Here is an 18,303-nt window from a genome sequence, read left to right as displayed (position 1 = left end):
GAACCTGTCTTTTTCGCTATGTTGCAACCCCAGAAATGGCAGTGCAGAAATGGCAGCAGTGTATTATGAACGCATTGATGTGGAAGGCCACCATTTTGGTCCTTCATCTGTTCAGAGGAAGAACGCTTTGAAGGCACTGGACAAAGTATTGAACAACATGACCAAACTAATCAAGGTCAGTGATGTGACAAAAGATTGAGTGCTTTGGTATGCTTCATTTTTCTTTCTACCCTGATCCTTATTACCATTAAAGCTCCTTTGCAACAATTCACTGGTTAATATGCATGTGGCATTTCAAAGGTTCCAAGCTATTAGTACCTTTCCCTTTGTAAAGTTTCCTTCCTGCATTGGACAACTGCTTGGTAGTGAAAGGTTCCTTGTTATACCTGGTGTTTATAGTTATGATCTGCCTACTTTCTTGAACATAGTACTTAGCTGAATGAGTCAGTTCAATGTTATAATGAGTTACCCGTCCCACCTTAAAATAACTCCACTGTTGCAACAAACGTTGCTAAAGAGAGATTTCTGAAACAGTATTTAACTGAGACCATAAAACAATGTTGTTTGAGGAGGTTAAAAAATGGCTCTGCAAGACATTATGGAGGATGTTATGCATATTCATACTCAGGGGTTAAATTCCGCCGGAGCTGTCCAGAGCGGAGTTCTGGTAAATATTTTTAAATCCACAGGGCTGATGCCCCAAACCCCAGTGCTTCCAAGGGGGCCTCTGGGAATTACTCTTTGAGAATTTAAGTCCTGTTCATACCCATACAATGGCAGTTAAGGTTGCATTTCTGCAATAACAGAGCTTATTGATTTTGCTGGGAACTTAAGGCATGATACTGCTCCCCTTCATTTAATTTCAGTAGACACCCTGTATTGGTCTCTGGTGGTTTGCATGGCAATATCACTAGCCCCAGGAAGCTGTAAACCAGCAGGGACATTGCTCTTTTCAGAAACAGAGTTGTCAACTGGAATTTACACTAGGGAGATGAGTAAAGATTACTCATTTTTATAAGGGCTGTAGACTCAAACAATTACCTTTTATGGCAGATTTATGGTGTCTCTGTATCTTGCAACTTTGCTTTAAAAATTATCCCACTGATTTTATAGTGGGGAATGAGCACATCAGGCTGCTGTGTAAAAGCCAGTTCTGTGAATTTCTCTGCTACCAGGAAGCATAAAGTGCTATTGGTAACTGTCCACAATGGTAAATACACCTTGAGGTATTAATTTCCTCAGCAATGAGTAATATGAGGAAGGGAGTGAAAAATATCTCAATAAACTATAAGAGCACCAGTTTTATATTTGAGGGAAATGACTGACCCACACAGATGGAAATGGGAAAGTTTTTCTAAGTCTATTTGGACTAAACAGAAAAAGAGATTAGGTCAGATCCTGGTCCCAGTGAACTCCCATTCACTTAGATGAGATTGGGATTTGGTGCATAGCCGTTTGTATGAAATGTTCATTAACAACAAATGCATAGGACTGAAATACTACCCATAACTAGAGACAGTGCCAGGAATCTTGATGGCACTTATCCAGATGAGGATTAGGATCGAGATAGGGTTTGATGGTCAGGTTTAAATTTAAATCAATAGTAAGATTTGGATTCAAATGAGATAGTGCCAAATTCTTGTGACCAGCATTTGAAAAATCTCAGGCCAAAATAATGGAAAATCTCATGAGATCTGTCTGAACAGACCAAGACCAGACTTTTTGTTGTTGTTATTTACTGTAGAGTATCCCAGGCAAAACCCATCCCCACTGTAACTCCACTGATTGCAGCAGAATTTAGGCAAGAATGAATTCAGCCACCTAGCACAGAACTTTGACTCAGGAACACACTGTATTCTTTTCAAACTGTAATTGCTGTCTTCACTAATTTGACAGGACAAGGGCCTTCAGAATGACCTGAATGTCATTTTTTTCTCGGATCATGGGATGACTGACATTTCCTGGTTGGACAAAGTGATTGAGTTGAAGAACTATATCAATATGACTGATATTATCCAAGTAAAGGACCGAGGCCCTGTTGTGAGCCTGTGGCCAACTAAGGAGAAGCAGACTGAGGCAAGCAAAAGAATCACCTTGTTATTTCTTCTGTTTTATACCAATCATTTCTCAGCTTTAGTCTGAATCCCAGGAGTCCAATTCTGCCCTCAGATATGCATGTACAGGTCCTACTGAAGTCAACAGGAGTTGCATATCAGAAGGCAGAATTTGGTCCTGTGATTCCAGTTTCACCTAATGATGGATGATAAAGTGCAAAACGTTTTTGAGTAAAAGTCACATCATGCAAATCAAAAACTATAATTTTTCTCTGCATTATATTCTTTATGCAAATACACACACACACACACACCCCCGTCCCACATTAGCAACATCTATTTGCTTTAGGCAGAGAGGTAGACTTGTTTTCTACTTTTTTAATACTATAAAACACTATGCCAACATTTTCTAACCTGGTGCCTGACACTAGACTTAATTAGACTAACATTAATCCATAAATAAATGTTCAAGGGGACCTAAGCACCCCCAGCTTCCACTGAGATCAAGAGGAGCACAGCATGTCTCAAAATCAAGTCAGTTCTACATCCATTTTTAGGCACCTATATAGAACCCTAACTTTCAGCATCCAGGCTGGGATTTTCAAAGAAGTTTAAGGGAGTTAAGTGCCCTAATTCCACTGAATTTCAATAGCATTTGGGCATCTAACTTAATTAGGCTCATTTGAAAATTCTGGCTTTTTTTTTTTTTTTTTTACACAACACTGGCAATCTCTTTACAACAATTTTGAAGCATTAGCATTTTTGATTCAATAAATGATAAAAGCCGAAAACTGCTGGTTTTGAGACTGTTGGAAATAAAATTATGGAAACCAAGTGAAGTTCTAGACTTACTTCCTTAAAGTGCAATATGGTTAACAAATAAGAATGCCCCATTGACAGTTAACCAAAAAGCATACTCTTGAAAAACTATTACTGTTTTCCATAGAATCAGAGAAAGTAGACATATTAAGTGATCTACAGTCCAGGTACCTGCCAGTGCAAAATTGTTTCCTACAGTTCATCTTCTGGTAGTTGCAGTTTCATAACTCACTTGTACATTGTAGATTAAATGATTATAGGACAGGGCAAAGTCTGTAGATTTCTGCACAAAAACAGCCACTTTAGGAAACAGAGCTGGTATTGTACTGACTTGATGGTCTGACCATTTGAAGCCAGTGCCAGGGTTTAAAGTGGTCTCAAAGGAGTGTTAGAGCTTTCCTGTAGGGCTCACACAGTTATTAAAATACTCATAATGCCCTCTCTCTGGAGGCTGACCTGCCTCAGTCTCATGTCAGAGGCCTCTATATTTTTTGGCTGGATCTGGAAACCACCAGCCACCTGTAATGCTTGCTACTCACATTGACAGAGCTCATGCCCCCATTCAACAAAGCACCTGCTTAACTTCCATTAAATGGCTCTATATCCCTGGGTAGTGATGGAATGCAGGGTGTTGCTGCATGGGGACGTTTTTCTGGTGGATTTTTCTTCAGGACTCCAGAGCACAGAGTAATCAGCAGTACCTATTTCACTTCCCTAATGGGAGTTTTTGGGGCTTTTTTTTAAGGAAATGAAATTTATCATCTTTCCCTAGGAATGCTACTGCCCAGAGTGGGCTGTCCTCCCTAACCTTCCCATTATCTAAGGGCTTGGGTACACTTGCAAGTTAGAGCTCATTAAATCAGCCCCGGGCACCTAACTCCTGAGGTGTCCACACTGGCAAGGGACTTAGAGCGCCTGGACTCTGAAGCTGGAGTGCTCCTGGTAATCCACCTCCACGAGAAGCATAAAGCTTATTGCGCTCTGGCTGAAACGCCCGGGTGTCAGTGTGGACGACGTGTTGCATTACTGCGCTGTGATTGGTCTCCGGAAACATCCCATAATCCCCTGACGTTAAGTGGCCACTCTGGTCATTGTTTTGAACTCAGCTGCAGGTATGCGGATATCCTCTTTCAAAGCTCCGTTTCTAACAGCCGGCTGCTTATCTGCTCTGTGGAATGCTGTGAGTGTGTGAGGGGGACAGGCAGTGGGGAGGGGGGTCTGCTGCCGCCTGAACTTACAAGACAGCATGCTGGCACACACTCTGCCCCCAGAACACACTGTCTCTCCCCCACATACACACAACACACTCCCTGTCACACTCCCGCTCCCATTTGAAAAGTACGCTGCAGCCACTTGCACACTGCGATAGCTACCACAATGCACTGCTCTCTGTGGTGTTGCACGAGCTGCTAATGTGGCCACACCACTGCGCTTGCAGCTGACAGTGTGAACACGCAGCAGCGTTTTCCCTGCTGCAGTCTCCAAAGGCTGGTTTAACTCCCGGCTCTCTACATCTGCAAGTGTGGCCAAGTCCTCAAGAGTGCATTTGAGTTTGCAGCTGATCATTTAGGGCTAGTCTATACTGAAAAGTTACATCAGAATAGCCACGTATCTCAGGGGGTGTGGAAATCCCCCATGCACCCCCCGAGACTTAGTTAAGCTGACCTAACTCCCAGGGTAGACAGTGCTAGGTAAATGGAAGTAGTCTTCCGTCAACCTAGCTACCACCTGTAGGATTATCTAGAGTGATGGGCGAACTCCTCCTGTCGCTGTAGTGAGCATCCACACTGAAGCCCTACAGAGGTGCAGCTGCAGTACTATAGCTGTGCCACTGTAGCATTTTAAGTGTAGACAGCCTTAGGAGGCAGTTACTGTAACAGCACCAGCAGTAACCATCTCAAAGCTATCAGTGTGGACAGACTCCAGTAAGTTCAGGCTTTTTCCTGCAAGCCAGACTCTCCCACTCTTAACTCATGTGAAGTATTACCAGCGCAATACTTTTGAGTAGTCCAATTCAATTTTAAAACAACAGGACTATTCATGAATTAAGGTTCAACTCAACATAAGAGTGGCAGGATTTGACCCAGTGAGTCCAGTTATTAGACTCTGGTGCATTGTTTCTTGATGGTGGCTGTAATTGTGGAGCGTTTCCATGTGAGGTGTATATTTGGCAAGGGAAGAAGTTAAACAAAGCAAATCCATCCTGCACGCATCTGAAACTATCACTTAAATATTCAGGCCATTGGCCTCACTTCACTTAAAGGCTGGGAACATTACCACACAATTAATGCATCTATCCTTCCATGTAGGTTATAACAATAAAAAGTGTGGAGAAGAGAGATTTATACCCTTAAGTTAAAAAATGACCCTTCAACAATATGTTCTCTAAGTATTTCTGCTGAATAATTTGGGTTACATTTTTATGCAGAAATTCTAGACAATAGGATAATATCAATAAGCTAGTTGAACTTACATAGTGCTGAGCATCTTCAAAGCTCCAATAAAACATTGATGAATTAATATCACAGCATCCTTATGAGACAGATGAGTGCTATTACCCTAACCTCAAACTGCCCCTCAAATCTTCTCCCTCCCCACCCCAGGCCCAGGTTGCTCTGCCTACTAGAGCACACTTGTTTTCACTGTTTAATTCAGTGTCTCCATAATTGTTTCCAGTGCTGTAGCTCAGTGTGCATCTGTGCATGTGTGTGTATACACACAAATTGTGTTTGCGTGTGTGGCAAATTTTCAAAGGAGCCTCCTAAAATACACCTACCAAATTTGCATAAACATCCATTTGCACCTGCAAAGTTTCATATTTCCATGCATTAACGAATATTTGTGCACACAACTGGACACTTACAAAGATAAGCTATCTGGTTTAAAAATGCAGAAGTTTCTCCTCACCAACAGATGCAGATGCAATTTTTACAGGAAGATGGTTTTCTAATGTTTGTTTCTTTTACAGGTGCATAATAAACTGAAAGCTGTGCAACACATGAATGTTTATAGCACAGAGGAAATTCCAGACAGATTCTATTACAAAAAAGGGAAATTTGTGTCTCCTTTAACTCTTGTGGCTGAGGAAGGATGGTTCATAGCAGAGGTAAAGCATATGAACAAATTATTGATTTACCAGTCTGGTTAAAAAATATAATATATAAAATGAATAAGAAAAAAGATGGAAAATTATAAGATTAATGGTGAGTTATACTACTGACTCAGAGTTTAGCTGGGATAAATACTACTGCCTCACATTTAAATACTAGAAATGTACGTTTAAATGAAACTAATGATGTGATAACTACATTGAATCTAAGTTAAGATTGGTCCTTTGTCCTGTTGTGGAATAATAAGAGTTGAAACTTATTCCCTTTTGCATATAATTATTTTTCCTCTTCATCCAGTTTACCCTTTCCTTTCAGCCTTCCTCTGGTTAGGTTCAGGGATTACTTTCTTTTGCAACCTAAGATTATCCTAATGTATGACAATATTTCCTCCACCACAGTACCCTCAACTTGGTTCCCCGGGTACTTTTCTGACATCATATTGTCCCTTAAAAATACTATCCGCTCTCTTGACTTCCCCTCATTTCCAATTATTTACTACCATCTCCCCACCACTAAGCTCTACATTACTACAATTTTCAATAATTCCTTTGCTTCTGGTAATTTCCCCACCCTCTATTTAATTCAAAGGGGGTGGGGTTTTTTTGTTATAGAAAAAAAAACTTATTCATAAGGAACCCATGCCCAAAGGTGATACAAAATACAGCATTTACTCAAGAGAATAACTGTTTTAGGTGTATGTAAGTGAATGATTACAAGTGGTTGAAGATGAGCATTTTGTTATCTGCCATAAGCACAACTATGTTAATGAAGCATGTGTGTGTATATGCATGGATTATGCATGCATGCATAATCAAGAGCACTGATTTCTATGCATAGGACTCAGTTAAACCACCACTGAAATGCAATCACTTCTGGGGTGGAATACAACTGCTATTTCAGAGTGCCTTCCACAAAGGTGTTAAATGCCCATGGGAGGCACTCATCTTGCAGTGCATATGGAGGCAACCACAGTCTGAAGACAGGAAATGAAGAATACCTTATCCAATTGAAACTGCAAGGATGAATTTTAGTAGGCAAACTGTTAATTAAATATTACAGAACTCAGTTAGTATACAGCGTTTAACATCGAAGCATTTTTTTTAAAAATAGTGGAATTTGTTAGAGAGACTTTCATACAAGTTCTTCATTATTATAAAATATTACTCCTAGTATTTAGTATTTATATTTCATTCAAGTCTTTCAAAGTGCATTGCATATAGGGTTGGTCAGGAAATAGTTTTCCCATCCCGTGAGAATTTTCAAGATTTTGAAAAGTTTTCCCATCTCAAATTGGGACAAAAAAAATCAAAATCCTGAAAAAAAAATTGAAACTAAAAGAGTTTTGAACCAAAAATCCAAAACTTTTTGGTTTCAAAAATGTCAAAAGGTGACATTTCAACATTTTCAAAACTTCTTTTCCAATTTTTTTTTTTAAGTTGGGAAATTCATCAAAACTCTTCCCACAAATAACTTTTTGGCGAAAAAATTTTCCTCAAAAAATTCTCGAGCAGCTTTAACAACAAATGTTACTTAAGCCTCACAATGCTGAGGTTAGGTAACTATGGTTATACACATTTTATAGAGCGGTAAATGAAGACACCACTATGTTAAGTGATTTGTCCAAAGTCACTTAGTAGTGACATAAGTCAGTAACAGAGTTGGAAATAGAACCTAGGAGTACTGGCTCCCAGTCTTTCTAATATTTATACCACACTTGCCTCACAAATTAACATAGCTAAACAGAACAGCTCCTTTTATGCCTGTCATATCGTTATCCGACTGCCACATTTCCAACATAACACCTCTAGTTTGTGATGGGGAGTTTCAATGCCTCCTTTAAAAAAATCATTCTTGAATACGGATGGCGAGCTGCACATTTTCAGTTTAAAAATCTAAATGCCACTGTTGAGTTTCAAGAGTATATAAAAAAGTATCTGAAACCATTTTCTTTAATTGATTTTAGAAAAAAGGTTGTAACTAAAACCTTTTGTACAGTACCAGCTTAACATTCAGAACACTTATGTATACTGAAAAAAATTTAAATAATGGAAATTTGACAATCCCTTCATAACAGTCGAGCAAACATTGCTTACTACAAAATTATTTCTGCCTTTTTGCCCATTCCTCCCTATTGTTTCTGATTTTCAAGAATGCCCTCTCTTGCATTCACTCAATTCTTCCACAGCCCGGGTGTATTTTCATTACCAGAGACTCAGATTTGAAAAAGAAGCCGTGTCATATTTTTGAAGTAATAATTGAGATTTCAATTATTTTTCTGCCCAAACCACTGAAAAGAGTTTGCCAAGCTCTTTCCTATTGTGTTCACCTTTTACATTTTTTTTTAAATACTTTCCATTGTTAGTAGTACTGTCTGAGCACTACTGGCACTATTTTTGAGCAGAAAGGGGGAATGTCTCTGGAATTTTCTACCCTCTCCATACGTTCAAGACTTCACTTTTGCATTTCAGTATCCAAAGCTCAATACTCCCCCTCCCCACCTTTTTTTTTTTTTTTAGTTCTGTTGGTTTGGGTGTTGATATTATTTTGTTCCTCCTGAACCATTACTCATTCTTTACCTCAATTTAATTTTCCATATAAAATATTTGTGCTTCAGTACCTCTATACTTAATGCTTTGCTTGCTGGCCTGTGTATATGTTATGTACCTCTACTGCTGTACTTTCTGCAGTTTAAACAAGCTGAATTTGTAGTTACAGGCAAACAGAAGTATGCAGGAGAACTTTAGAGGGTCAGGAGGGTTAGGGAATTGCATGGCCTTGTACATTAGTGGTTCACCATTCGAGATCAATGTTCAGTCTTGGTTTAAGTTAGATATGAGAAACAGGTTTGTCAAATCTCATCCTTCCTCCCATTTGTGCATATCACAAAATCACCGCACATGCTGGCACAGTTCTGAGCGACTGGTACTCTCTTCTCAGCAGAAGTCCAGGACTGGGTTGTGAGTTAGGAGTGTGGTGTCCTGGGAATACCACACTCCTATGTTGGGAAGCTGGCATAGCACGTGCCCATACTTTGCTTGCCTGAAGCCAGTGCTATTAATGACCCTGTGCAACTATTTGCCAATGTAAAAGAAAGTAACAGGTTTTCTGACCCAAATACCAGCAAATGAGATAAAAGTTGCTATGTTTCTGACTTCATTTCACAGCAGCAGTAAGGTACTATTCTCTTTGTACTCTTGGGCTGGTGATCGAAGGACATTCTGTTTCGTGATTATGGCATTACTCGGGAAACAGCTGAGTCCATAACATCTGGCAGTGTTTTTAAAGGGTTTAACTTCAGCCATGTCATCATGATATCTCCAAAGAAACTTTGCAACTTAGATAAGACTTGGCATGACTTGAGTGGATGCCTACAAACGCTGTACAACTTGTTCTATGGTGAGCAGCCCATTAGTTTCCTGGAACTCCATTAAGCAGAATAGCGGTGTAGGCAGGCACTATAGTAGGAGACCATACAAAAAAGCAGACTGACTCCATTTTCTCTTCTGCTTGCTCTGAGTGCTGTCAGTGAAATCGATGGAGATTTAATTTGTCAGCTAGAACTGTTCAATTATCTTGTACATCTGCTGACTGTTATATACAAAGAAATGCATGGATATGCAAGGGCTTCCTGCAGTTAGCAGTCTAAAGATCTACACTTTATAATAAAATTTTGTATAGATCCCACAGTTTCTATCCATGGTCAATTTTTGGGGGGGGGGGGGAGAGGGAAGAAGAGAGAATAAAATCAGATAATAAATATAAACAACATGGAAATGGATCTTAAATCAGTCTGTCTCATCACTGATCCGAGTTTATAGGAGCTATGGATACAAAGTGCACACACTATCTCTCTAGTCTTTGGCCTGGCCACTCAGTGCCACTGTCACTCATCAGTCAGGAGAATTTTAACATATTATTAGTTGATGAAGTGAAATACTATTTAGAAGTCACTGAGGAGATTACAATTATTTCTCACTGATCACCCAGCTCTAGTCCTGATCCGATGCCCGGGTCTGGTGTTAGTAGGCACTGCTAAACATGCCATTTTTTGATGTAAAAGTGAGATCCTGATTCCTTGTGTTCATTCAGGACTCATGGTCCTTTTACAAACAGTAGGTGTGTTAACTCCGGGGTTCTGGCAAAATTCCAACTCTGATAATTACATTATGGCCTTCATAAATTCCCTCTGCAGTTTCAGACAACTATGTTGTCTTCTTTATTTCATGCCCTAAAATATTTGTGTGGTGTTCAACAGCTGCAACATTTCATTCCAGGGAGGATGCAATCCAGTGATGGAGGAAATAACCCTCCAATATTGTTTGTATGTCAGTTTGTTAAGACCTCTAGGAGCCTCCTAGATTAAAAATACTACTATGAATTTTTCCTAAGTATTAGTTACTGTGGAGCTGGAGAGACTGATTCCAGAGAAATGTTTAAAAGTACTATTTCTGTGTAACATGGTTAAGTGAAAACAAACTGGAGATATGACGACTGTGAACAAGCATCTGAAGAATGTCCTCAGCAAAAACTTCCTAAATCAGGTCTGTGGAATAGTCTCCTAAAGGAAGCCTCATTGCTTCAATAATAAAACAAGCAAACAAGACAAAATATTTGAGAATTTGTTGTAGGGAAGAGTCCTGTGTTGATTGGATTGACTGGATGAAATGGACCAACTTATTTAATAGATCTTTTCCTTTTCTGGCTTTTATGACATTGGTAATGAGGGCAAAGGACAAAATTACATGTAAATTATTCCACTGAATTGAACAACAGAAATTGGTCAGAAAGTGGCATTGCTAGGAAGCAGCCATGGAAGAGCTCAGTGTTATGGACTAGCTCTGTATCTAAATTCACCCACCAGAAACATTCAGAGAAGAAGGGAATAGAATTTGGAAAGGTTATCTTCCCTGTTAGCTACCCTCAGGCTCAGGGCCTGAAGTTGTGGCATTGTATACAACTGAAGGTAATAAAAATATAAGAATATTCTTATGTGCCTTCGTTTTACGTCTGTATTCTATTGTAATAAATCAAGTGCCATTTCAGTATACTTGCTATGTCCCCTATTGGTGACTATATCCTGCCCTTTCAGGGGTTGGACTTGATGATCTAATAAGTCTTTTCCATCTCTGACTACTATGATCCTATGACTATGGTGGCAGAACATAAACTCCATTATAAAATAAAGGTTACGATACATTATTAATTACCCAGTTCTTTCATTATTTAAAGGCTCCCTTTTATGGCATTTATATGTTAACCTGTGTTTTGTTATTCTTCCCCAGAGTAAAGAGAAACTTCCATTTTGGGAGAATGGCACAGGGAAAAAGGAGGCCTGGCAAAATGGGTGGCATGGATATGACAATGAGCTCATGAACATGAGGGGATTCTTCCTCGCATATGGGCCAGGTAGGCCAAATGAATGATCAGATAACCACAAACTCCCTACCCCACCCCGCCTCTACAATAGCTTCAGAGAAAAGGCAGACCCACAGTGCTGCACTGTTTTGGGTGGAGCGTTGATGTAGAAGTTAATTCTGGACATGGAGCCTGTCCATCACAGCCCATATGAAAGTAGAGCAAGCTTGCTCTCCTTTTAGCCTCTAGATCTTATGTGAAACTGGGGAACAAACAATGATTACATTTGCTTTGCCGTTCAGACATCATGCACTTTGTATGGCTGCCTAATGTAGGTGTGCAGGAACCTACCACTATGATCGCCCAAGCCTCGGATCAGCATTGAGTACCCCTTCCTGTTAATGTACTCCAAGGCTCACACATGGGCACATCAATAGGTCCTGTATTGTTTGGGATCCTCAATTGTTTAAATCCTTCAGTGTTCTTTGGCACATTGACCTCTCATGATGTATTGCTATGTACACTTCCATAACATGCACACTATCATGGACTTCCCAACCAACTTGTAATTATCTGGGATGAAGTGGAGTCTCAGACCCTGATCTCTGTGTGATGTATATTATGCTATTTCTATACTACTACAAATATACAGGGTGCACAGAATTTCATCTGCAGATCTGAACACACTCTGGAGGTGTGTACCATTATCCCCATTTTACAGATGGGGAAACTAAACACAGAGACATCAAGTGATTTGCCCAGGGCTACACAGGAAATCTCCTAATTCTCAAAACAGTTTCCAATCCATTGAACATTGCTGTTCTCAGCTAGGCTTGAGCTCTTTTAACGCTATATGAAATATAGGTATCCTTTTTTAGTCTTGGCAAAGGGCTCATGAAGGCAGAGTAGCCCCTTTGATAGCATCCATGTGGTTATTACTTATATCATACAACTGCTGCATCATTACATAGAGAATTTCTGTGTCCCAGTTTGTCAGACCCTTTAAATATTGAATAGTGCATGCTCTTCACAGATGAGGGGGGAAAAATAGAATCAGAATCTTTCACACAATCATTGCAAAGCAAAACTGTCTGCTGAAAAGGCAGCAGAGCAATGTTTAAATGCACAAACACGTAAACTTTTAAATAGCTTCTGTGTTTAATAGTTCCATTCTCTTTTCTTATTTGCCCCATTAATTTTAACAGATAATTTTGTATCCTACTCACAAGACTTTCTATTAGTCTCTGGAAAGACATAAGGTCCCCATCCCACCTGATTCCTTGTTTATTGGATGCTCCTGCAATTCAAAGCCTCAAGCAAAAGAAATTATCCAACGTTAAATCCTCCCTGCCATTCAGACACCAAAACATATCTTTGCATTTCTTTGTTTCAGATTTCAAATCTAACTTCAGGGCGCCTCCAATCAGATCGGTCGATGTTTACAACATCATGTGCAATATTGCAGGAATAAAGCCACTATCGAACAATGGATCCTGGTCCAGAGTGGAGTGTATGCTAAAAAATAATGCCAGTTTGGCACAGTTATTCCAGTGGAGCAGCTGTGTGCTGGCATTAATTCTACTTTTATTGTTTGCATAACAGATCTCGTTACTCTGGCCCCAAAACAATATTGATCACTGTGACCAGTAACTTGATTTTTGTTTGTTTGGTTAGAATTCTTTATCTGAATAATGGCTTCAGTAACAGAATACTGTCTGGGTAAATTGCACCTATTCACCCAAATTCATCCCTCAAGTTACACAGGGGATAAATCACTGTGGTTATAACAAATGCAAAGCCAAATATTGCTTTCATTTACACTGTTGTAAATCTATACAGCAGTGTCAATGAGAGCAGAAAGTGGCCCATTGTGAGAGTGAGTGAGTTAGTTACTCCAGGAGATAGAGAATGAATTCCCCCTCATACTACCATCTCTAACTAAGGAGATGCTTTCACCTCTGCTTAGTTAGGGGCTCAAGACTGGATATAGTCCTTTGTAATTTTACCGGATTGTACCGGATTGTTTTGTTCTGGATTATTTCTTTCTCTCTGTTACAGCCCTGCCCTCTCCTCACAAAGCAGTTACATGCGTGGTGTGCACTGCCCCATTGCTGTAAACAGGAAAAAACAGCCTCTCTCCACTAAGCTACAATAAACACAACCCTAAGAAAAAGTAGGCATGGGAGCATTCAAGAACCATAGCATCCTTCTTTCCCCACACTTTGTCTTTCCTTCTCCCTTAAGAGCATCAGCCCCCTCAGTACTCCATTAGCTCATAGAACTATAGAAACCTAGGGTTAGAAGGGACCACAAGGGTCATCTAAGTCTAATCCTCTGCCAAGATGCAGGATTAGTTGTTTCTCAACCATCGAATATAGGGGCTATTCCTGCACCCATTCAAGTAAGAAGAGTTTTACCATGGACTTGAGTGAGTTTGATAGCAAGCGGAGAGTGAGAGTTCCACAATGAGGCCAAACCTGAACTCAGGTCATCCATGTGGCAGTTTATTAGAACAGCCCATTGGTGATTTTTAAATTTAACATCCCACCTGCCTATACAGAGGGCACCATTTATTTCACAATTCTAAGGCCACCAAATTTGCTACCCATATTTTTACCTCGGAATCTAAGATTCATTAGGAAAAAAAAACAAAAACAGAACATTTTTAGCCTTTAAGCTTGAGAATAAAACGTTGAAAATGTGAATCAAGCGTCTACTGATACAGTAGCCCTTGGAGATATGAACTGTCTTGTTCTTCTTACTAGGACGTTGACTCTGAAACCAAAAGATGACAGTTTAAATATGAACTATTTCACTGCTTATCATTTTAGGAGAAAAATCCAGCCAAATATGTTTTAGCCCCAAAAGGCCGCACTGTGGCAAAAGCCCCAACTGTCCCAGCTGCCAAAACTTCCAGCCTTCCCACAAGTTCTGTGATGCCAGCACGCACTGTCAATGCAAAAACTTCCATGGATGTTGACAACTGAAAGCAGAGGGATGACAGAAAAACTGCATTTCATATCAGAATAAACACCACAGGGACTATTCTGGTAATTGCAATCTTCATTTTCTGCTTAATTCATTAAAAACCTCCCAGTTACATCTAAATGAACTGGCCACCACATTTCCAGTCTGCCGCAGAATACAGGGCCTTTCTAATTGAGGCCCAGCTTACAGAGGTCTTGTCTATAAATCTTCAAGGAGAAAACTCATTTCCATATGCCAAAATTCTACCAGGTTTCTGTCTATCATAGAAATGTAAGGGTGGAAGGGACCCCAAGAGGTCAGCTAGGCCATCCCTCCCATGCTGAGGCACTCAAAATCTGAAATGATTTTAATGGCAATTAGCTCTGATGACGTGTCACTGTCAGAAGTCTAGAATCTTATTCTGCACCCAGCAGTGGGGCATCTGAATACCTGTATGACTAACAGGAAGGCCTGGTCCTTCTAACTCCATGGAATGGCATTTGTACTGCTCAATCACATGCACTCAACAAAGAAGGCGAAAGAGAAAGATAGAAACACAATAAATTCAAAGTGCACAAGTGAAGAAATGAGGTGTAACCATGCCGCAGAGGGCCTTAGCCATAACTCAAAATATGCCAGTGACAAGTATAATAAAACAGTTTGGAACACAACTGGCCTCTTCTCTGTGCCTTTCCAGATGAAGTAGCGAAACATAACACCACATGCTCTCGGTGGTCCAATACATCAGCTGAACTCTTGAGAGTTTTCAGCATCTATTGCTTTTCTATCAGCAGCATCAGGGAAGAGCATGGTTTTAAGTGATTCCAGTTCAAGCAATGGAGCGTGCAATACACGTGGCTCTTTTCCCTTCAGAAGGTGATTTCTGCAGCAGGGAGACATGTTTATACTGGTGGACTTTCAAAAGACTTTTTATCCTTTAAACAGTGCTATAGTAGTGAGAGGAGGAGGAGCTCACAGGAGATATCCAGGTTTGACATTCAAAGCCATTTCTCACAGAAGGATGACAGGATGAGGACCAAAAATTATACTGAATGAATATTTCATCACAGGGACCTCAAACCCAGTCCTAAATTGTATTGGTAAAGTTAGATAGGGATAGACTCTTGCGGTTTCTTATCTACACTGGAGCTGAAAGGTGTAATTTCCAGTTTGGAAATGCTCGATATAGCATGCCAAAAATAGTCGTGGCTACATGGGAAGTGGGATGGGCTAGCTGAGTGCATACTTAGGGTCTCAGATAGGATTGAATTCAGAACAGATAGCCCATCCTCCTGCCCCTGTAGTCGCAGTATGCGACTAGTTTTAGCACTCTAGGTTGATCAGAGCCAGCAGGGTGTGACAACCCCAGAGGGAAATTACACCTTCAGCTAGAGTGCAGACATACCCTGGATGGTAATCCATCTCGGAGGTTAAAGTCCCAAGATTAAGGTAAACCAGAACAAAAACAGGGAGGCAGAAATAGCAAATCCCAACTAAGAACCTGATTATGCCAATTTTACATTGAAACTATATCCCTAGATTGAGGTTCTAGTCAACATAAAATGGTAGAATCTGGCCCTCAACCAATAGCTATTTTATTTATTTCAGAAGATTAATTTTGCTTAGTTGTTAAAACATTTTGCTGCTATACTGCTTGATGTTAAATATGGGGTATCTACATGCATTTTAAAATGTTAGTAATAAGAGATTTACACATCTTTACATAATTTTATTTTTTAAATGTTTTCACTGTAAAAAAAACCCACCATATCTAGAAAAGAGACATTTAGGGTTTGGTCCTGCAAGGACCCCAAGAACCCTTAACTCCTCGCAATGCTGATGGGAGTAGAGGGCACTCAGCTTTACCTCAAAGGAGGGGCTCAGCACATTCTCAGTATGAACTCCTGTGGAAAGATTAGGGTCCTTCCTGGATAAAATAAACCTCTAAAAATTAATGAGCATACAAACCCAGAGTAAAGCACATTTTGGGTTGGTTTGGTACAGTTAATTTAAGGATAAATGATTACAGCATGAAAAAAATCAAATTAAACTTGACAAAAGACTTCTGTAATAGCGGTAAAGATTTATGTAATGTCTTTTTAAAGGTCAAGTGAACCATCAAATCAATTGGGGGGAAAAAAAAGAAAATCAGCCTTTGTTATCAGGCTGTTGAGTATAAAAGGCAATTTAGGGCTTTCTAAGCATTTGCAGTGGCTGTGAAACAAGCATCTATTGTTCAAAGTTCCCCGTTGCTCTTTAATGGACCAGGCTCAATGAATTCATTGGAGCACATTTTTTTAAAAGTGAGAGAATTATCAGTATAAAAGATAACCAAATGACTAAATTACACAGTTTTGTTTGAAAACCAACAGGATATATAAAACACACACTAATCCCTTGACATTCTGGAGTCTTAAATCCTATAATAAAAAGGTTTCAGTATTCTCTTACAGAGAAAAAAAGAGCTCAAAGGCAGCACAGGGCCAGATTCTGATTTCAATTACACTGGTGTAAATCAGGAATAACTGTTCAATTGAGTTATTCCACATTTAGATCAGTAAATGAGATAAACATTGACCCACTACTGCATGTGGGGAACAGTTAGAAAAGTAAGTGTCCATATTCAAAAATTCTGAATGTTTGCAAATATTGCAAAGTACATTTTCAAAATGTATGAGAATCTCATGGGGTTTAATGAAAACATCCTATGATAAAGCACTTCAAAATGTGTTCAATCTGTGAAAGGGAAATTCTGTAATAGATTAACATCAAGTTGGTCATCTCCAAGAGAACTGAGAATCGGCTATGTTTTAGAAGTGCATCTTGCATTTTTGGTATTTTTGTACCACTATATTGATTCATGCTCTGGTTCAAAAATCAGAGCATTTTGCCTGTAGCGTCCTTATCTGTGTAACAAATAACTGAGGTGAATGTATTTTTAAAACCATGGTTCTAAGTGATGCTTTCCAACAATGATTGATCGTGAATGGGTGAATAATTATAAGAACACTGCATGATTTCTGTTAAAAATGGTATACATTTTTGTAAATAATGTAAGATTTAAAAAAAAATCCTAGAACACCTTGTCTTTCCTGGTTGATTGTTATATCAAAGTGTAGTCACGTTGGTCCACTTCTCACTTACAAAAATAGAGATACTGCAGTGTAAACAGTGTTTGAAGCTTATACTGACTAATCACCAGTGGGATGAATGATAACATTGTTTAAAAATGGTAAAGTCCTCAAAATATGCGTGTAAATTAGATATTAAATAAATTGCACAAGATAATGTGGCTTGCATGTTGGATAATTTTTCCAGGGGTATTATAATAAAGTTAACCTTTTGAATCTGTTTGGTTTTTTTCCCTTCTAACTGCATGTATAAACATAGCAATATTAAACAACAGCACTGTCCATTGGTATCTCTACATCAACTAGGGACATATCTGTAAACATTTCTAATTCAATTTGTAAATTCCCTGTGGGGCAGGAATGTCTTTTTGTTTTGTATCTGTACAGCACCTAGCACAATGAGGTGCAACAGATTTTGCTACTCACCACTGGTATGCCTCCTTGTGGCTCATCTGGGGATTAGCTCGCCACTGGTTGGATCCCCCTTCCTGTGGTCATTCAACCCGTCATCTCAATCTCACCTTCCAGAACTCTGAGTAATCTTCTTTGTGACTTGGCCCTCTGGCCAATCACTATAGTCCTCCCCTTTTAGAGTCTCTCAAAGTCTCTCTGGACAAGGTACACCTCTGCTGTTCCAGGAAGTCCTCCATTGTCTGTCCAGGGCTGTGCCACTTCCCCAGTGGCTGGTAGGAGAACCCGGGCCCAGCCTCTACTCCGGGGTTCCAGCCCAAGGACCCTATGTGCCGCAACTATGGGCTACTTACTCCCAGACCTGTTTGCTACTTCTCTGGGCTCTGTTCTACTCCCTCCTTCTATCCTCTGGGTTTACCAACTATCCAAGCTTCCTCCACTTCCCAGAGCTACTTC

At 39.7% G+C, this 18,303-nt stretch overlaps 1 protein-coding gene across 1 annotated transcript in view; it reads left to right on the top strand.

Annotated features, from left to right (window-relative positions):
• ENPP6 (ectonucleotide pyrophosphatase/phosphodiesterase 6) overlaps positions 1–13,993 on the top strand; it is a 54,711-nt gene extending 40,718 nt beyond the window's left edge. The window contains exons 4-8 of the mRNA XM_074951243.1: positions 34–175; positions 1,897–2,076; positions 5,842–5,979; positions 11,266–11,389; positions 12,732–13,993. Of these exons, the coding sequence (XP_074807344.1) occupies positions 34–175; positions 1,897–2,076; positions 5,842–5,979; positions 11,266–11,389; positions 12,732–12,937 (790 nt within the window). The 3' untranslated portion in view covers positions 12,938–13,993. The remainder of the gene's footprint in view (positions 1–33; positions 176–1,896; positions 2,077–5,841; positions 5,980–11,265; positions 11,390–12,731) is intronic.
• The last annotated feature ends 4,310 nt before the right edge of the window (positions 13,994–18,303 follow it).

The sequence above is a fragment of the Natator depressus genome, chromosome 4 (genome assembly GCF_965152275.1).
Source record: "Natator depressus isolate rNatDep1 chromosome 4, rNatDep2.hap1, whole genome shotgun sequence".
NCBI classification, from domain to species: Eukaryota; Metazoa; Chordata; order Testudines; family Cheloniidae; genus Natator; species Natator depressus.
Note: the sequence above shows the minus strand (reverse complement) of the source record. Positions and strands in the feature narration are given on the sequence as shown.